General features: G+C 39.8%; 1 protein-coding gene across 6 annotated transcripts in view; it reads left to right on the top strand.

Annotated features, from left to right (window-relative positions):
• MESR3 (misexpression suppressor of ras 3) overlaps positions 1–22,224 on the top strand; it is a 398,359-nt gene that overhangs the window by 247,787 nt on the left and 128,348 nt on the right. For all 6 annotated transcript variants that reach the window (XM_067766930.1, XM_067766926.1, XM_067766927.1 and 3 more), the window contains one exon: positions 11,606–11,635. In XM_067766930.1, the coding sequence (XP_067623031.1) occupies positions 11,633–11,635 (3 nt within the window). In that variant the 5' untranslated portion in view covers positions 11,606–11,632. The remainder of the gene's footprint in view (positions 1–11,605; positions 11,636–22,224) is intronic.

Here is a 22,224-nt window from a genome sequence, read left to right as displayed (position 1 = left end):
CTTTGTTTAAGTTACGGATTGAGTCTTACTATCGAGAAAATTTATCTCATCCTTGAATTAATTAATTTTAGTTACTTAGTTTTAAGTTAATTTGCACACTTGTATATCTAGTCAGTAAGGTTTCTGCCATTGACTCAATAAATATGAATATGAATATGAATATGAAATAATTGCACTGGGCTTTCTAGCTCAATTAAAGAATCAAGCTCATGAAGGTCAACATCAAAACGAAACATTTGTTTATGATTTGTCGTATAAATAGTTTAATTTTAGTGTGGACGTCCATATTTGTTCTTTTTATGCATTTGTTCCTAATTTTTTTTGGAGCAAGTATATCAGTAAGTCATCCCAGCACTTTTCTCAATCTACGATTTCTTCTAACTTAAAAAGATCCTGCATGCGCTTGCAAAGAGTCCCCAGCTCTTTGCTCCACCATGGCGGCCTTACTTTGCTTTTCAGTTTCTGTAGAAGGTAGGCTTCATTAAAAGCATTTATTAAAGTGATAAGACACCTCCCAAACTCTTCTACTATAAAAAATTCCTTACGTAGCCCCAGTAATGTTTGGAATTTGGTCGAGGGTCTTAAGGTTTTGATCATTGCTGTTCTCATTAAAGTATCACTCTCAGAATTCAGTATGATAATGATGCACGTTACTAGATATTGGGCCAACATATATTCTTACACTACCTATGTCTCTCTATTTTCAATCGACTCCTTTCCGTGCATTGTGATGCGCGTGGAGCGTATTCGCTCTTTTAACGGCCAACACCTCTTTCCTCCCTTCTTCTGGCATACGCTTTTTCAAATAGCCTGGTAGTGGCTCTGCTTTAATGGGCTTGTGGCGGAATGCCTGCCCCTTCTTCCGCTCGATGGCCACCACTGCACCATACTCAGTACTCCAACTTAACATACGCATATCTGCTTCCTTAGAATATTTGCAGCTATCAATCTCTTTTTGGATTTTGAGTGGTGGACACTGAATTTGGATGTGCTCTCAGAAACATTTCCTGCAAGCGATAGTCATGTCTTCTGGATGAGCGCCACATCAAAGGAAACCTTAAGAGGCAAGAAAAGCTCCTTTTCTCAAATTTTTTGGAGAATGTAGTGCAGCACTGCAACAAGCAGATCGCTTTCCCCAACTTTATCACCCACCTTATCTATACTTATCACCTTCATGCGAGGGTATGAAACAATTCCAAACGTCGCATAATTGCTGTCGTCGCAAAAGAACCGTGCGTCCGTGGAGTGAAAAACATCCTAATTTTAAGACTGTGGACCACGCCAGCACCACTTCCGACAAGCTTCAGGCTGATGTTCAATATTTCTGACTGTTTAAGAGCCTTCTGTTGTCCTCGCATCAAGAGCGTGTTTGTTTTCCATCGTGAGTGTGATTTTTACAAAGATGATGATTTTTTGTCACCCCCTCTGGGCCTGTAATTTTTGATGTAATATTCCTCGAGCATTTTTTCATTCTGGATACATCGTAAGAATTTGAGGAAGGTGCATTCAATATTGTCCTTATTTGCCGTAAAGAGCTTTTGTATAACATAGTGGCTTACTTCGCCGAAGTTTCTTGTGCTCCGTGCATTACCATCTGTGACAGTCTAAACGTTCCCGACTGCTTTATTGGCTAAGGACTTTAATGTGCTCTGGATTCGTCTGCGTAACAACTCGATTAAGGAGAGGTATCAGAGGGAGCAGCTCTCTATCATCCACCTCAATAGTCTCTTGCCGCACTGCTTACTTAAGCTTTTCCAGGATAAGATGTTCGTAACATCTTAAACTTCTTTGTGCCACCGCCATCGAGTCAAAACAAGGTAGAGGGCAGTTCATCTCATTCCGTTGCGGTGGACTTCCGCTTATAGGGTTTGCGGCAAATAACATCGTACCGAACAGGGGCTGTTGCATCACCTCACTCATCTTCAAGCAGTTTGGCAGAGTCCTCTTGCTATCCCCCTTTGTCTCCTCCGTATAAGCCGGATGTTTCGTTGTTAGCTTTTGGCCTTCTATTATTTAGTTGGATTGATGTGTTTTCAATATTTCTCATCTCTCTCTCACTTCCTGGTGGTTCCCTTTCTCATTATCACTTCTTCTGTCTCGCAGCTCTAGCGGTCCCCGGCCTGCGTCTCCGAATTGCATGACTTGCGCCTGTTAGACTGCGGCGTCTACCATACCCTTATCATCTCTTTGGCTTGGGCCTGGCGGCCACCACCCATGGACTTACGTTTGCCTGACACCGCTTCCATCTCGAACGTGTTGGCAAACGATTTCCTCCTTCTAATGAATTCCTTTCTCCTCAAATTGTACTTTAACACATTTTACATACAAGTATCCTCTTTAGATGCATTTAATTACTGTAATTCATCACCATATTTTATTTGACTGCTCGGGCTGAGTTTGAGAAAAGTGTGAAACTTTTGCAGTCAAAGGCTTTTGCACAGCCCATAAATTATTTCGCACAGTAATGATTTACACCCTGTTAATGGGTCAGTTCGAAAGCATTTTAAAGCTTTTAGTGAAAAACTCAAAGCTCAAATAATTTAAGGTATGCAAAGGAATGCGAAGGTAATTTGTAAAATGAATTGCGAAAGAAAGTTGAATGGAATAGCAGAGTACGAGGGCGCAGAGGTTTAATAGTTCAAATAAATGTAGTGTTTTGACGGGGAAATCATTTGTAAAAGCAAGGATAAAACATTAAAATCAGTATGTTTACTAGTCATAAATCAACGAATGTGGGATCCGATTTACCTTCTCTTAAAAACGTATGGAAAATATCTCAAGAGTAATTTTTCCAGAAATTTCTTATCTCAGTACAATTTTAATACAGGAGCTTATAAAAATGCGGACATTCTGAAAAGAATCACCAAATATTTCAAAATCGCACAGAGAATAATTTCGAAATGATCCCGGAGTAGTCCGCAACAGTTCTGAAATGCTTCCGTAATAGTCCCAGATCGATTCCAAAATAAATAGGATCATAACATCACAAAACAATCCGAAATTTATAACCAAATAGTCCTGAAATGATCCGGAAATAGTATTATGCTTGGTTTTCATTAGGTCAAAATTACTGACATCAAACTCTGTCTCAAGCTGACCCCCTGGTCAGTTGGATTTGATGCCGTTGCTATTATGTCACATAACTGACTCAAAGTGGATTAAGCAGTGCTAAAATTTTGTTTACATTTATTGCACAGCTAGCCTCATTATTTCTCGTTGTTTCACACGATCTGGCATTATTTATTGATGAGACGTCAATTGGCAAACGAAAACAAATTGCCAACATGTTAGCAAAGAAAATTTGAATGTCAAATTTGCCATACCGTTAAGCAACAGCTGTTTTCAATAATTGGTCAATTTAATTATCACTTTGTAGTCAAGAGAGTCGGCAAACGAGTTTTACCTTGTATGACAAGCCGTTTTGATTGACATGGCCAAGTTTGTGGTCAAATTTGACCAAGCATAAAAATAATGGGAGAATAGTTCGGAAATTATCGAAGAAATAAGCCCCAACGTGGCCTGGAATTCTAAAGCAATCCCGAAATAGTCCTGGAAACCATGCTCAAATAGTTCTGAATTATTTTTAAGGCACACATCTTTCAACCCATCACAGGTCTGTCTCCACAGTCTATAAGGTTGCAAAAGGCCAACTCCAATGACAACTCCTTGTCGAAGTTGCCGAACCCATCGAACGCGAACTATGATTTATCACGCCCAACTATTTTGAGTGCAGAGCTTGCGTACACTTGATTCGCAAAGCAATAGCCTACTTTGAATACGCAAACTTCTCAAACATCGAGTTGTGCTTGTCTGTACCTCAAAATCTTGTGTGAACAGGTCACTTCCCTTAACGTGCACATAAACTTCATTCTCGATGACCACTACGTTTCCTGCCTTGGGTTAGGTTAGGGTAAGAGGGCGTGCGTGAGTGTTACCCACACTTCCACTTGGAGACAGTTTTGTACATTGTGAGTGCCCTCAGTAAGTACAGGGTGGCGGCAAATTCGTTTAGCCCTATTACCACCTACTAGTCCTCAACGAACCACTTGCTTTCCCTGATGAACCCAAGAAGATGCGAGATGTCCACCTTCCCAACCTCTGCCAGGTTGTGGAAGAAGCGAGATAATTTTTTTTGTACGTTAACGGACTGGGAATGAACGCAACCTTGCGCTCTTATGTGTCTCATATTCAAGACAGTAGTGCATCTGGTGCCACTATACCTACATAGCAAGGCCTTCAAATAAATTAAGATCATCTGTTGCATCGGTCAACGATACCGTCATTAACAGATCACTGGTCCAATGCTGATCAGCTCTCGCTGATCCGCATCTACACATCAAATTCACCAATCGTGGAAGCCACCATCGCCCCTACGGTAGTTTAAGGTAAAGGTCAACCGTTTCGCAGTTACCTCATTTTACCGGTTCGACTAGTAATCAGCCATCGGATCACAGACTTCTTGTACTCCGATTCTACCATCAGTTTTGTTACCGTCCATCGGCTACAGCGTTACCCTCCCTTTTCTCCGCTTACCTTGTATCGGCGACTTAGACATCTACGGCTCGGATTATATCCCTATCGTCTTAACTAGTTGAATGCAACTCTCTGCCACGATGTCTCGGTCTGACCAAATAAAACCAAAAAGTAAATATCGTACTGATAATAAAATAAAGCGAGACGTCTATTCGACTGGGTATTACCTGCGTTCTACCTCAATTTCGACGAAAACCCACCTTACGTCCTGCAGCACCTTCATGTTGCCCCATGTTTTGCCCACTTCCAATCATCTCACGTAATTGGTAAATCGTGTAAAGTTGTGCAATGGACAGTAGATACACTAAGCACCCAATCCCGAAACGAACCGACTTCGATTTTAGATTTTATTATATCGTTTTCGCCACCGTGGTGTGATGGTAGCGTGCTCCGCCTATCACACCGTATGCCCTGGGTTCAACTCCCGGGCAAAGCAACATCAAAATTTTAGAAATAAGATTTTTCAATTAGAAGAAAATTTTTCTAAGCGGGGTCGCCCCTCGGCAGTGTCTGGCAAGCGCTCCGATTGTATTTCTGCCATGAAAAGTTCTCAGTGAAAACTCATCTCCCTTGCAGATGCCGTTCGGAGTCGGCATAAAACATGTAGGTCCCGTCCGGCCAATTTGTAGGGAAAAATCAAGAGGAGCACGACGCAAATTGGAAGAGAAGCGCGGCCTTAGATCTCTTCGGAGGTTATCGCGCCTTACATTTATTTTTTTTTTATTGTGATGGTAGCGTGCTCCGCTTATCACACCGTATGCCCCGGGTTCGCACCCCGGGCAAAGCAACATCAAAATTTTAGAAATAAGGTTTTTCAATTAGAAGAAAATTTTCCTAAGCGGGGTCGCCCCTCGGCAGTGTTTGGCAAGCGCTCCGGGTGTATTTCTGCCAAGAAAAGCTCTCAGTGAAAACTCATCTGCCTTGCAGATGCCGTTCGGAGTCGGCATAAAACATGTAGGTCCCGTCCGGCCAATTTGTAGGGAAAATCAAGAGGAGCACGACGCAAATTGGAAGAGAAGCTCGGCCTTAGATCTCTTCGGAGGTTATCGCGCCTTACATTTATTTTTTTATTTATTTTTATATCGTTTTCGAAATTTGTTTCGCCATGTTTGGGTAGCGCTTAGTAGGCCTCTGATCGACTCGTAGTAAAAAAAACTGTTTAATAATTACCTTCGCTTTACTGCATATCCCCTATATGCAGCTCGTAATGTGAATCCCGACAGCAAAACTCCATCCCTTAAGCACACCTTTGCTTTGTTAGCTAATATGTCTGCTTCATTCGTTGTTTAATTTGTTCTAATTTTCTATGCAATAGACTTTTGTTTTGTTTTACAAAGTACTTTGCTTTAATTTTACTCTTTGCCTGTAATTCAACAGATTTGGTGGATCTCAGCGCTATCTATCAGCCCTTTTCTATATACTCATATACACTTGCGGTCATTAAAATAGATACTCCTAATTCGATGGCAGTTTTATATTGGAGCCCAATGTTAGCCATGTTTTTTCAAACATGTGTGCACATCTACATTTGCGGGTAAAACAAAAACGTTTATCATTACTTAGATAATGTTTAGAAGACTCATCTATCGGAAATTATTGAATATTCGCGGCAGTGGTTAAATAACTTACTACAAAATGGGTTGTGCTTAATAGCGGAGACACGACCTCTGAATTGGTTGCGATGAATCGTGGACACACACTCTTTTCGGTCATAGAAGTGGATAATAGTGTAGAGATAAAATGGGGAGACACATTTCAGTTGCAATGCAGTACTAGTTCTATGCGCAACAATTCCACAAGTGTAGTGAAAGTTATGCATATAGCAGTCCATATAAAGTTTAAATGCATATGTATATACATGTAAAAAAACACAGATGTTGTCTAGGTAGACATCCCTTCTCCTTGTTTACCTTGTTGAAGGCAGGACAACAGTTTTTTTTATCAGATTATTTATTACAGTTATGAAATCATCTAAAAATGATGTAATCAAAAACTTTTTATTGGTAAAAAATCATATACATATATGAATGGTAGCTGCGAATACCAATTAGTAAGCTCTATATCAGTATCCTCAAGTGTACATCACTAGTGCTTCTTCTTATAGAGATATGTATGTACGTCGCATTAATGTCCATCCAATGCCAGAGTTCTCGTACTTCCGCTTACTGTGTTGATAATTCTACGCTCCAATTGCTCTTCACTTTGGGTTGGTTGGTCAGTCCTCTAATGCTCGAGTAAGCAAAGCAGTGATAAAGAATATTGTAACAATAAATGTATATAGAGATATGGATATACATATGCAAATCTACATACAAGAATAAAAATATACAAACTAGGGTAGATCAAAAAAGTCGGAATTTTCACGAAAAGTAAATTCATTTTTAAACGGTTTTATTTAGCTTGACTTGACAGGCTGGCTGGTTGGCTGGCTGGCACGCATTTTCTAATTGAAATTTAAGTAACTTTCCGATAAGCTACAAGCTTGAAACTTGAAATATATTTCAGAACCCGATAAAAATGCAATAATAAGAAAAAAACTCCGATAGGTGGCGCATGTATCGAAATATTTAAAAAAATCGTATTTGTGGGCCGATTTAGCTCATATCTGGAACATATAATACACACAAGAATTGAAAGCGACCTATGAAAAAAAATCGACACTAGGTGGCGCAAGGATCGAGATATTAAAAAAATCGTACTTGTGATCCAATTTGGTCCATATTTGGAACACGTAATACATACATGAATAGAAAGGGACCTATGATGTCCAGTTTGGCTCATATTTGGAACAAATATTACATATAATGCGGTAGAAGTGACATCAAAATAGTTTGTAGTTCCAGGAGTGACAAGCATACGTGGCGCAAAGTCGAGTAAAGTCTTTGGAAGGATTATGTATTGAGGACTTAGATTGTAACAAATTGTCAGGAAAGAGTCAGTGTAATAATGAGTCACTAAATGAACTAAATAGAGTGAGAATAATAGGCAATTAAATAAATTTCTAAAAATGTGAGGCGTAGGATAATCTGAGAAGGTTCACCTGGTTTTAATTATGACTATCAAAAAAATTTGACGCGTCCAAACCTTTTATTTAATTGTGTGATCAATGCTGGGAGGAGTGTGATGACTAGTACCTAGGACTTACCTAATTACTTTCTACATTTTAGCGTTATTATTATTATTATTTTTTAATTATTTTTTTTAAACTGAAAATATATTGTTTTTTTTTTATAAAACATTTAGAATCCACACAACATTTTCCACCTTATCTCATACATTTTCAACAAAGATCGCAAGTTGACTCTTCTTCGAAATAGCCGAAGCCAAATTGTGCTTTATGGAACGTATTTTAGTAACCGCACGTCAATTAGCGCTTCGATACAAACCATTTTCGGCTTTATTTCGTCAGGAGCAAAATTTTTCTCTCGGGTTCATTCGTGTTTAGTTCTAGATTCTTATAATGAGTGCCGATTGAAAACAGTTTTTGGTCTCATTTGCGCAAAATCGATTTGTAGGAGTACCTCGTAAAAGTCCTCGGTAAATTTGTTTCAATACTCATCGTCGCCAATATGCAAGGATCTATAAGTCTTTCTAGGAATATTTTTCCTCAAATGATCCTTTAGCATCCTTGTTTTAACAAGGTTTCGATTCGTATGATATCAAAGTAGCATTTGCGGCCCGACTGATTCTATGCCATATTTTGGTACTCAGCATTGCTTACAGAGTATATTAACTTTGTGGATATGGCAAATTGCAACCGCAAAAACAAATCGACGTAAATACAGACTTCCATATATGAAAATAACTGGGTGATAAAAGAAAATCCTTTAGCCATATCAACCGAGTGAACTTTGATATAGCTTATGGAAGTTTGGTATGTGGGTTTTTCCATCGCTATTAAATAAGAGCGACATCGGACGATAAACACATCCTTTTTTATATAAGAGATCTTAAGAGAATGTAACGGCAAGTTTTTTTGCGAAAAACGTTTTTATATCAATACTGTTTTAATCTCAAAGTTTATTTATGCCAAGAAAATGAATAAATAAAAGAATTTCGGAAATGGGCGTTACACCGCCTCTTCAAACTAGGCATTTACTTAAGTTTTGATATTTTGGGTCAAAAACACTGAAGCTAAGTGAACCATACGATAGAAGCTCTCAGCTGAGTCTTTAATACTCGGTTACACCCGAACTTAGACACCATTACTTGTTTTGTTAATTTTCCGACAGGGTGGATAAATGATGTATATTGGAACGATTTTCCGTCATCCCTTGTCAAATTTGGTTTCGAGACTAACCGGTTTCGGCGTTGTGCCATCATCAGTGTAGATTTTCGTTCTGATCGGTTGTTGTCGTTTGTCCTGTATTTATAGTTCGTAGGTACATGAACAGGTATTGGCAAAATTGATGTTTTTGTATATTTAGTTATGTGTATGTGCTGTGTGCTCATTCAGAACCGAGGGTGGGTTTTACTGATCGATTTGTGTGGCTGACTTAACGAACCAAAACAACAAACCCACAAAGAAGGTCAAACGACTAAAATCACGGACTTTTACCTGCCTCAGTCAGCCACACAAATCGATCAATAAAACCCACCCTCGGTTCTGAATGAGCACACAGCACATACACATAACTAAATATACAAAAGCATCAATTTTGGCAATACCTGTTCATGTAACTACGAACTGTAAATACAGGACAAACGACAACAACAGATCAGAACGAAAATCGACACTGAAGATAGCACAACGCCGAAACCGGTTTGTCTCTAAACCAAATTTGACAAGGGATGACGGAAAATCGTTCCAATATAAATCAATACTTGTTTCATATTAACTTTGATGCTACATTCTTACCTGACGTCCTTCAATAAACATTTTTAGCTGTCCACTATGACAATTTGTTTCTCAATTGAGCCAACTCGTCGAACTAACGACTTTGTTGGTTAACTATTGGACCACCCTAAGGTAATATAAGTACCTACTGACTCATGTGCAAGTAAGGTGTTTTGTTTTTTCACATCATATAAAGTTCAGGTGGGGGTGTTTGTGTTTCTGATGGCTTGTTTCATTGCCAAGGGATATCCTATGAATAATTCTCTTTCCACTTGTTATTCACTTTCTTTATTTCACTTGTGATAAGGTTTCTTTTTTTAATTGTTCCACATGACTCATGAAGGGAATGCAAAAAATTTATATCTGTAAATTTTACTTCAATAACTGGAGTATGTTCTATACGTTCACTTGGAAACCTCACCAATATCAGCAAAACCAACCCAGGTTCTACCTTAGATCTATTTTTACTTCTTTTATACAAGCTTCAATTGATGTTTTTCCACCAATTTCCATACAAAACTGGAGACTCTTGCAATCGATTTTTTAGTAACTTTCCGAAGAGCTAGAGCCTTGAAAGTAGGAACACATATCGAAACCCGGTGACAATTCAACGTGAGGAAAAAAACTTTCCTAGTCCGAACTTGGAAACCTCGCTTTCAAGGAACTTCCTGATGACTTAGAGATCTGAGACTTTGAACGAAGATTTGGGCTCTATTACTTTGTAATATTCAGGATGAAAGAGTTTTCTAGATCGGACAGGGATCGAGATGTTTAGAGTTATTTAGAAAGTCCACTTACGATATGTGAAATCTTGCCACCACTATTAAATTCTAGGACCAGATTCTTGAAATTAAAAATATATTTCAGAACCCGATGAAAATGCAACTTGAGGGGAAGAAGATTTTCGTTAGGTGGTCAACTTTGCTTTATAGTCTTCCCGATAGCTCAGTGGCCTGAAACTTTTCACATAGGTTCGGGCTACGTTGTAATATATAGAATAAAAAAGTTTTGTCAACGGGGCATGGATCGAGATATCTTGATATGTTTAAAAGTCCATAATGCGACTGCTATTTTAATTACTTCCAGTGGACTTAGTGAAACCAAGACAATATTTCAGAACACCATGACAATCGGGTTTTAAGAAACGCCTCGATACCCAGAGACCTAAAACTTTGAGCGAAACTTAGGGCTCTATAAGGTTGAAATATTTAGGACAAAAGAGGTTTCTAGATGAGACAGAGATAGATATATTTAAGAAATCCATTTACGACATATGGAATCTTGCTACCGCTATTTGAGTAACTTCCTGTAGAGTTAGATTCTTCAAACTAAGAACATAGTCCAGGGATCGTGCAAATGAAAAAAATCTGACGAACTTGGAAATTTTGCTTTTAACTTTAAGGAACTTCCCAATAACTTAAAAATCTCGAACTTTGTATGAAACTTCGGATAAGCGAGTTTTATAGATGAGAAAAGCATCGAAATATTTAAAGGTGCTAAAAATTAAATTAAGAATTAAGTGAATCTGGCGATCTATTATCAAGTAACTACTCATTGAGCTAGAAACATGAAACCTTACACATAGTTCAGGTCACCTTGACAATGCAACAAACGAAGAAAATAAAAAAAGAAAAATTTTTTTAGTACTTCGCTTATATAAATGGACCAAAAGAAACGAAAACTATTTCTTTAAACAAAGACGTAATCTTATTGAGCTTTGATATTCCAATTCTAGCAAAAGTATAAATGAGGAGTGTAATAAATAGGTTTTCGATATAATGTTTACCGGCAATGTGCGCTCCACCTTTATATTTGTGTTCCTCCTAAAATTTTTTCTCTGGTTACGTTAAAATTTGAATATCAAAGTTCAACAAGATTATGTCTTTGTCTAAAGAGACATTTTTCGTTTCTTTTGGTCCATTTATATAAAGGAAGTACTTAAAAATTTTGTATCTAATTTTAATTTTGTTGTAATCTCTAATGTGTTCTCTGAACCGCGCTCATACTTGTCGTCATGTTTGTCACATACGCCGTGGCTGCTAAACGGATGCTCTGAGTTAGTGTTTGTTCTCAGTTTTCATTATATTTTTCTCATCAGTAGATATATACTGAAATTTAAAATAGTATGTATAAAAAATTCTTATTGTTCTTATTATACTTCTCATATTTATATGTACTAAAAATTATTACTTTCACAAAACCAATTACTAAAATGCATGCAATTTTCTCTTTCAGAAATAACAAATCAACACAAATAAAAAAATGGTAAGTTTACATTTATTCAATACTGAGTATTTTGGAAATCGTTTCAGGGGAAGGAATAGTGTTTTTCTTAAAACAAAATGTAGCAAAAGTTATATGCGACTTTCGTCGAAAGCACTCTGTTGGATAGCGGAATGTAAAACTTCGGCCTTTATTTTGCAACTGACATAACAATAAAAGGAAAAAGTATTTATCATAGATGATTGGCGCACTTAACAGCTTTATGTTGTCGTTCTTGTTGTAGCGATAAGCACACTCTCCGAAGGCCTTGGGGAGTGTTATCGATGTTAATGGTCCTTTGCCGGATGCAGATCCGGTACGTTTCGGTAACAAGCACCATTAAGGTACTTGCCAGACCATCTCGGTATGACCACAGGAAATCTTCTAGGCCATCTCGCCTTCCCACCCCTAGATCTATAAGGAACTTGGGATCGCCAGTGCCTCGGCTGTTATAGAAACAGGATTCGGCGAGATTCGGGTAGGTGAGGTTGACAATTGGGTTGGTGAAGCTATATAATGCGCTACACAACCCCTTGAATCAATTTGGTACTTTAGTCGCCTCTTACGACAGGCATACCTGCCGTGGGTTTATTCTAAGCCCCCTAAACCGCTGGGGTTTATTTTTACTCCGAGTGGTATTAAGAAATATCTATATTGGTGAAATTTCTTTAAAAGCATTTTCTCTTATTTTTATCATACCAAATTGTCATAACATTGCATATTCTATTCCACGAGGCTCATTCCTTAGAGATTTAAATATAAAGAAGCTGTTTAAGTTATTTGCTCCCTCTTCAACTTTGAACTTTATATCTAAAAATTGTCTTTCGGATATTATTAATCCTCGAATGTTTGTTTTTTATTTTGTTTATTTTTCGAAGTTAATTTGCCTTAACAAAACCTCGGCTTTGTTTTATGTAAGCGTAATTCATCATACGCACAACTGCAAAAGTCATTGTTTGATTTTATGAATACGTAATCGGTTTAAATGTACGAGTGAATAAAATGATTGTAGTAATATGTAAATGAAGTTCAGTTAATGGTTTGTAGAACAACTGTTGCCACTGCAACTGGAGATGATAGCGGTTGAAGGTTCAGAACTGAAACAAATTATGTACATTGACTATAGTTTCTACGCAATTATCGCAGGTAGAAACATCGACAATTTATGTTACGTTACGTAGTATTACTACCAATATCAATGGCTGTATTAGGCTGCTCAGGGAAATTAAAAATAAGTTCTAAATCATTGTAAAAACATTCGATGGTTTTGTGAAACTACCCCAGCTTGGCTGCCATTTCCAAAGCAACTGCAAACTGAGAAAACGCTGTATACCAGAATTTGTTTGAAGAACACCTTACTTGCGAATGTTTTTTAAAAATTTCCTGTTGTTTAATTTAATGAATAGGGCCATATTTAAGTACATACTCGATTAAAGAACGTCCTATCTAAGAATTTTCTTAAAAATGTTTTATTTCAGTATAATAATGTGGCGAATATTAGCATCACTATGATGTTAGTAAATAATCACAAAAAAAAGCAAGCAGCCACACCTATGTACATGCACACATTAAAGCAAGCGGCCGTACTTATGTACAAGGCAACGAAGAATATTCAACACACATAATCAGCAACTCGAAGCGAAGAGATTATTTCAGATACATATGTATATGTAGTCATCAGCTATGAGCAGAAATTCCCTGCAAAGAATGCGATTAGTCTGGGATGAATCCGGGACTATTCGCAAAGGAGAGAGTATGCGATCAATGTCAGTTTTGGTCTCTTTATATGAGTTGAATTGTTCCCTTTTGTTTGAGCATGTCCTATGAAGAGACTAATTGTACCCATTTATACCCGAAAGGGATCGATAGGACCAATCCCCTTTTTACCCATATTGGAACATACGAAGACTATTCCTTTTTCGGTTCAGTAAGGACTCAAATAGGGCCCAGACGCATTTTTCATGGAAGAACCACACTCGAAACGGTTTGCCAAGCCACCAAATCTATTAGATGTAAGTTGTCGCCCGATTTTATTTTTAATTTTACTCACTTCGTTGCCGTTTTTTTTTAATATTTCTTAAAATGGGCTAAATAGATTTCAAACTGAATAATCCAACTGTACCGAAAAGGGATTATAGGCGATCAATTATGCCCAAATGTAGACAAAAGAGATCAATGGGAGACCAATCTCTTTAGGGATTAATTGCACGATTTTTGGCAGGGTTATTACTCACACATACACACGCATATAGCTAAATAACCAATATGAGATACAACTTTTCCAGAAGGCATGTTCGTGAAAAGTCTAGACATTAAGAGAAATATGCGAATGAGGCAACAGAGAGTATAAAAGCTGCGCAAGCTGAAGAATAACTAGTCAGTTTGAGTTAAACACGCTATTAGTGAAGCATAATTGTGATTGTGAAGTACTCCCAAAGTAATATAAATAAACACGATTCGAACGTTCGCAAAAAGTGCATAATAATCAGAAATTCCCAAAATTCGGCACATTAATTAATAATTTGAAAAAAATTAATACATTCTGAGCTGAGATGGGGAAATCTTTAATCAAATTCTGCGAATGGGTGTATTTGAGGAAAAAATCTCAGATACGGGTTTTTTCAAAGATATTCCCATGATAAAAACACTTACATGATATAACCACTCTCTCTTATGGTCGGCCATAATTTATGCTTTGTTTTTGCGCAATTTAAAATTTAAATTCAATGTCCAAACAAAAGGAATGAATGAAATCAATAAAAGAAAACGTTCAAACTTCTTACATAAATATGTACGTGGGCAACTGAGAAATTTGAAGATTTTTTCATTGCGGAAAAACGTCAATAATGTCAGAAACGGTTATACCCTGTAAGAGTTTTTATCATGGATATTCCTACATATGTATATAAGCTCTTCCCAACTGGCAGCAGACAGAGTTATGCTGCACAGATCCGCTCAGGCCTCGATATACATCTTATTGAGGACTTAGATTGTAACAAATTGCCAGGAAAGAGTCCTTGTAATAATGAGTCACTAATGAACTAAATAGAATGAGAAATAATAGGCAATTAAATAAAGACTAAAAACTTGTAAATAAAATGATAAAAAAAATGTTTAAGTTGAACGGGTTTATTGCAAACAATACTTGCAAGAAGTAGTAATAATACTAAAAGCTAGAAAATAATTAGGTATGTCCTAGGTACTAGTCATCACACTCCTCATTAATCTAGGGCATTGATCAGACAATTAAATAAAAGCTTTGGACGCGTCAAATTTCTATTGATAGTCCTATATAAGACCAACTGAACCTTAATAAGGTTTTGCTACGCCTCACATTTTTAGAAATTTCACGCGCCCAACGCTTTTAAGTTTCAAAACAATTAAAATTAAATTATTACAATCTAAGTCCTCAATACATAATCCTTCCAAAGACTTTACTCGACCCAGCGCACACTGGTCGGTCTTATATGGAGTTGGTGACCAAAAATACTTCCAGTGGAGATATCAACGTGAAACTTAGGTCACGGCTTTAAAACTAGTTGAGAATTATTTTTTCATAAAATTGGTGCGGGTGATATATTCATACCGACCCACAACCACACACTTTCACCGTATGCGCGATATTTGGCATTGGTAAGATGTGTCTATCGCAAATACAATGTTTAATAGGAGTAAATAAAGAAATTAAGGTTATTAAAAAAATATTGCATACATAACAATAACAAAACAACAAACACACACAAAAGTTTACATTTGCATATCGCCGACTGGATAAAATAATGTCGTATGTTACATGTAAGCACATATAACATACGACAATAATTTATCAGGGTGACGCTTTCAGAAAAATTGAATAAAATAAACTATATCTTTACAAAAAAGAGCTTTATATCATGGTATTTCATTTCCCAAGTGGATTTATAACAATAAATAGGATAAACTTCAAATTTTAAAATATGGGCGTGGCACCGCTTCTTTTATGACTAAGCAATTTTCTATGTTTCTTCAGCCATATCTCGAAGAAAAATTAACATATCATAATGAAATTCTGTACACATATTTTCTTTATAGCAGGAAATATTCCTAGTAAAAATGGACGTGATTTGTTAAAGACTACGGCATCTTAGATATAAAACAAGTTTAAAAGGGTCGTAGACTAGAATAATTAGCAAAAAATAGTTTTGAATCAATAATATTTTACTTATCAAGCTTTATTGTAGGTAAGAGGAAATGGGGAGAAATTTTTTTTAAACGGGCTCACGCTGAGTATATAATGTTCGGTTACACCCGAACTTAGACACCTTTACTTATTTTTATTTATTTCAATACAATGATATTTTTAACTTGCTTACACTGCAAACCCCAACTAATACCATAACCTCACTTTTGAAGCTATTCTTAAAGAGTACAGTGCGAGTACAACAAAAACAAATATACCTTTTAAAAGGCTGTTCTAATAAGAGATGCTAGTGACACATTTGGTGACAAACTTTTCACTTTGATTTTTTTATTTTTGTCCTATGGAACCGACCACTGTGCGGCGCCACGTATGCTTGTCCCTCCTCGAACTCCAAAGTATTTTGATGTCATTGTATGTATTATGTGTTCCAAATATGAGCCAAATCTGACCACAAATACGATTTTTTTTTTAATGTTTCGACCCATGCGCCACCTATCAAAGTTTTTTTCTTATTGTTGCAAAAACCGTTTAAAAACAAACTCCAGAAGCACCAAAACGGCAACACTATTCGATGTCTCACAGAAATTGCATTAAATCCCTGTTACGTTTAAATTATTGAACAAAGTACAATCAAAAAGTGAATATTGAATTTGTAGTGAAACTTAGAAATAACTGAAACACAACAGTTTAGGAACAATATATCAAATGAAAGGCGAAAAATCTCTGGGGATTAAGTGGACATTTTTCATTGTTGAGAGTATGTGTCATGCGATGGTTTGAGCATTCAAAAGCGTTTCACGTCGAGTAAATTCATGGGAGCGTGACATATCCTGCAAATGTTTTAAATAATTAAATGTGAATATGATATGAAAATATAAATAAAATAAAATAAATGTAAGGCGCCTAACCTCCGAAGAGATCTAAGGCCGAGCTTCTCATCCAAAAAGTAAAAATAACTGCAGCCAATATACTTAATAGTACATAGTTAACTGAGAGGTTGGCACTCACCGGGTTCCGTTGGTTCTTGCTGCGTCTAGGAAAAGTTCCACCGCTGCTGCTGCAGATGACCGGTTGTGCGTTGCGGTGACAAGCTGTGTTGATCGACGAAGATGTATGTTCGATGCTGTTACCAAGGGCAGACGGAGATGATAACGCAGCTCTGCTGAGAATCACGTTCGAAACGAATTTATCTGTACCTCTTAGGTTTTGATACGATCCTCTCGAACCACGCGCACTAATCCTTTTGTAATTTCAATCACTCCAAAAGATGTAAAGCTTGCAGAAACAAACGCTTTATCAACAGCGGATTATAATACCTTTGTACTCCAAACTAACTATAGGATTTATTGGACAAAATGCGTTGATGATTTGGTTTTCAGAGAATTATGCTTATGGAATATAAACTATAACACTTTTGCAAAATTTGGATATGGTATATTTAACGCGCACAAAGTTCATAGGCTGTAATGTTTGGCGGAACCGGTGATTATTTCCTCGTTTTATAAGCAAAGATATTAATTTGCATAAAAAAAGGGAAATTGTACAAAACTGGGTTGAACTTGATGACAATGATCAAAATTTTTTATATACACAAAAGGTGCTGGTTTTTTGACAGGTGGCGATCATGCCAGATCGCCATCCTGTACTTGCGGCGAATTCGATTTGGTGGATTTTGCGCGGTGGAGGCTGCCACACGGCCATGAGGATTCCCAATAGGGAATTTAAGGGTAAATACAATGCATTGATTTTAGGGGATAATTCAATATAACACACTTCAATAATCGAATACAATACAAGATACGGGATATATATATAAATTCATAGATATTCGATATAATACAATTCAATAGTCGAATATAATACCAAGTACGGGTTATATATATAAATTCATAGAGATACGTATAAAAAAAGGAGGGAGATGGGACAGGTGACAGCCTACACCACGTAAACATCCTGGGCCGCCTAGGCGCACTAAGCGCCTAATGTCTGTTTCAGCACCTGCAAGGCGCGTACTGCTTCCTGGATCAGGATCTTTCCAACCTTTTTTTTTATACATGGATGTGCGCAAGCCGGTGGCAGTGCACCGGATGGTACGGTCTCCGACGCTAGGTCGCGGGGTTGGATGTGTGGGTGGTGCGCGCCCATTAGATTGTTGACGACGACGAGCAGTGCGATGTTGAACGGCGGGATCGGGACGGCGCTGCTCCGGATGACGTGGTTGCGAACGAGTTGCTTGTTGTGATGGTACGACGTACGGCGGCTGGCGACCTCCGGTTTCCCGGTGTAGCAATGTATGGTGAGGATGCCCGCAGACCCGACAGCGTTCGGTGGAGGTGCACTCGTTGGTGCGATGGGACAGCGCCAAACAATTGAGACAGTACTGGTGTGCCCTAGCGATTAACGAACGTTGTTGCGGCTGCATAGTTGCGAAGACAGGGCACCTCAGGAGTGCGTGATGCCGCATGCACAATCGGTATTTTCGATAATCCGGCACTGTCTCGTTACGTTGTGAGCGGGCCACGGGCACAACCACTTGCGATGGCAGCGAGCGTCGGGGTGTTGGAACCGGAGGGCGCTGACGATCCATCTGTCGGAAGAAAGCATATAGATGTATGTTAGTTTTACGCCTGAGAAGACGCGTCGAGTTAGGGACTGCCTGTGAGAGACACGGGACGATTCAGTTGGGTTCTGAAATAGTGTCGATAGGTAAGCTTAGTGGACTGTAGTTGGTTCGGGCGATGATAGGGAACCATGGGGATCTGAGTCGGGCACTGGTGGGGGCAGTAAGCACAATTTTGTCAGCGGCCTGGTGAGAACGCCATTCTGGGTGCGTACGTCGACTACTCGGATATGGCCGTCTCTTTCTAGATGGGTGTCTTCCACGCGTCCTAGGCGCCATTCGGTAGGTTATCTTCCTTGATGACGACTAGATCGCCGATTTTAGGGGGAGGCTTAGCGGTTTGCCATCGATAACGCTTGTGTAACTCCATGAGATAGTCATTCTTCCAGCGCTTGCTGAATTGGTGATGTAAAACTTTCAACCGGTCCCAATGGTTGATCATAGAGAGGTGTTCATAGTTCGGCTCGGGGATGGCGAGGAGGGGTGCGCCTCGGAGAAAGTGGCCAGGTGTGAGGGCGGTGAGATCCGCTGGGTCCTGGGAAAGCGGGGAGATAGGGCGAGAATTGAGAACGGCCTCGATACGAATTAATAGAGTTGAGAATTCTTCAAAAGTGAAGCTGTGTGTTCCGGCAACCTTTTTAAAATGGGTTTTAAAGCTTTTGACGGCAGATTCCCATAATCCGCCCATGTGGGGTGCGCCGGGGGGTATACATTTCCAATCGATGCCTTGTGGCGCATACTTTTGGACAATATCTGTCGAGACTTCGTTGAGGAAGGTGACGAACTCTACTTCGGTAGCTCGCTTAGCACCAATGAATGTTGTGCCGTTGTCTCTCATCATTTGCTTCGGGTACCCTCGACGCCCTACAAACCGGGCGAAGGCAGCGGGAAAAGCCTTACTAGTGAGATCCGAACACAATTCCAGGTGGATCGCCTTGGTAGTGAAGCAAACGAAAACGGCCACATAACCTTTTACGAGGGTTGGAGATCGGAGCATCGAAGCTTTGATTTGAAACGGGCCGGCGAAGTCTACGCCAGTAGTGGTGAAGGTGGGCGCGAAAGTGCATCGTTGGGGGGGTAAAGCTGCCATTATTTGGGATTGCGTTTGTCGCTTATGAATGGTGCAGACTTTACATTGGAAAATAAATTTTTTCAGCTGAGGTTTGAGTCGGGGGGTATAGAATTCCTGCCTCATAGCTTGCAGGAGGCGGACTTCCGCATGGAGGAAGCTCTCATGCAGAAACCTTATATAAAGGGTAGTAAATCTAGCCTTTTCGGGGAGAATGATGGGATGACACTCATTGTAGGTCATGTCGGCGTTTACTAATCTTCCGTTGGCACGGAGAATCCCGTTTGTATCCAGGAAGGGGTCAAGTGCCAGTAGGGGACTTCGCTTTCCGATTGGTTTTGAATTTTCGAGGGAGGCTCTTTCGGAAGCGAAGCATCTCGACTGAGTCAAACTCAGCAGACGGTTTTTCGCGCGCATGACGTCGGCGTAAGAGAGGGCGGGATCGTTAGGGGTACGATTGCCTCCTACAGCATTTCTCAGCCGAGTTACAAATTTCAACATGTACGCTGTTACGCGTAGGGCGCGGGATAGGAGGAGAACCGTTCCAAGAAGTCTTCCGACTCTTCCGCTGCATGCAGTGATTCGACTCGGCGAAGTTCGGGGGGTACAATATTTCTGGCCGTTGGTGTTGGCCAGTCCTCGGGGGGTCGGGAAAGCCACTCTGGACCATTCCACCATAGCGATGGGTTAGAGAGATCGTCGGGGCTGCATCCTCTGGTTCCAAGATCCGCGGGGTTGTCTTTGCTTCGCACATGTCGCCACGGGACATTTCCAACGAGGTCTATAATCTGCGCTATACGGTTAGAGACGTATGTTTTCCACGAGTGGGGTGGCTTTTCCAACCAGGCTAGCACGATTCCCGAATCGGACCACATGATTAATTTTTTTTTGGCTTAGGCCGAGTTGGGGTCGGACTACTGCTACTAATTTGGCTAACAAGAGCTCTCCGCATAGTTCCAGTCGTGGCAAACTAATGGTTTTGAGAGGGGCCACTTTGCCTTTGGACACTATAAGGTGAGAGTGGACCTGAGCACCGACGGTACTTCTTAGGTGCAATAAGCCTTTTCTGAGGCGCCGCAGAATCCGTGGAGTTCAACATATTGATCGGGCGTAAAATTCATCCATCGTGGTATATGGATGGCTCAGATAGCGGGAAGATTTTGAGAGAACTGCGCCCATTTGGCTAGACGGATGGGTTTAACCTTCTCGTCCCATTCGGTCCCGTCTAACCACAATTCTTGCATGAGCATCTTCGCTTGGATCATTATGGGCGTCAGCCACCCTGCGGGATCGAAAAGTTTCGCAATGGAGGAGAGGATTTGTCGCTTCGTGGCTGCAGTGGATGCCGGATTTGAGTCGACGGTATACGAGAATATATCCGTTAGGGCGTTCCACTGGATGCCCAGGGTCTTGGCGGTGCTAGTCTTTCCGAACTCGAGAAAATTTGTTTCCAGCAGATCAGTTTTCGATATTTTTTGGAGGATGTTGGGATGGTTTGCCGTGATATTTTTTAGGGGAAAGCCGGCTGAATTGAGAGCGTCTATAGTCTCTGTTAGGGATTGCTCGGCTGATTGGAGATCATGACTGCCAGATAGAATATCGTCGACATACGTCTCTGATTTTAGTATTGGGGCTGCGCGTGGATGGGAATCGGCTATGTCTTTCGACAGCTCGTGGAGAGTGCGAATAGCCAGGAAAGGCGCGCAGTTAACCCCGAAGGTGACCGTTTTTAACTTGTAGTCCTTTATTGGACTATGTTCGGGGGTTCGGAATATTATCCGTTGGTAGTCTCGGTCAACGGGGTGCAAGAGAATTTGGCGGTACATTTTCTCGACGTCGCCATTAAACACATATTTATATGTTCGCCATTTCAGCAACATAAGTCGGAGATCGGGTTGGAGGGTTGGTCCGGTACATAAAACATCGTTAAGGGAGTGACCGGAACCCGACTTTTTAGAGGCGTTGAACACAACTCTGACTTTTGTTGTCTTTTTGTCTGGCCTTACGACTGCATGGTGAGGGAGATAGAATGAGCTGTATTTACCCAGGGATTCTATTTCATTGGGACTGCATTCTTCCATGTGGCCTAGGGACAGATATTCTTCGAGTACCTGGCCGTATTGCTGCTTGAGATCGCCCTTTTTTGAGAGGGAACGTTCCATGCCGTGGAACTGTCGTAGGGCTGCAGTACGGGATTGACCTAGGTCGATATCGTTCGGGAATGTTGATTTTCGCACATTTTATCTTCTGGGTTTTACACTCGCACTCTGGGTATTTCTTCGATTTCCCAGAATTGCCGTAGCTGTTCATTCAGCTGGACATTCGTCACTTCCCACGCTTGAGCGGAGTGTGATCCGACCTTTTCGGGGGTTTGGCCACTTATTATCCAGCCAAATATTGTGTTTTGAGCTAGCAGTGTGGGGGAGATCTTTTCGATGCCATTTAGCATTATTTGTGGGATAAGATCACTGCCTAATACCAGATCAATTTGGGAGGGGTTCTGAGTGTTCTGGTCTGCTAGCTTGAGATGGGACCATTTACGCATTTGGTCGTTATTTAGCGTGAGTGTTGGGAGTTGCCTAGTGAGCCGAGGTAGCACGATTGCCTGGGCCTTTATTTTTACCTTGTGGTCATTTGAGACTAGGGTCAGTGAGCATAGCTTGTTGGAGGTTTGTACTACTCCGCCTCCCATTCCCGATATTTCAAATAGGGAGTGGGTATAT

This window comes from Eurosta solidaginis, chromosome 2 (assembly GCF_040869045.1).
Source record: "Eurosta solidaginis isolate ZX-2024a chromosome 2, ASM4086904v1, whole genome shotgun sequence".
Lineage (NCBI taxonomy): Eukaryota > Metazoa > Arthropoda > Insecta > Diptera > Tephritidae > Eurosta > Eurosta solidaginis.
Note: the sequence above shows the minus strand (reverse complement) of the source record. Positions and strands in the feature narration are given on the sequence as shown.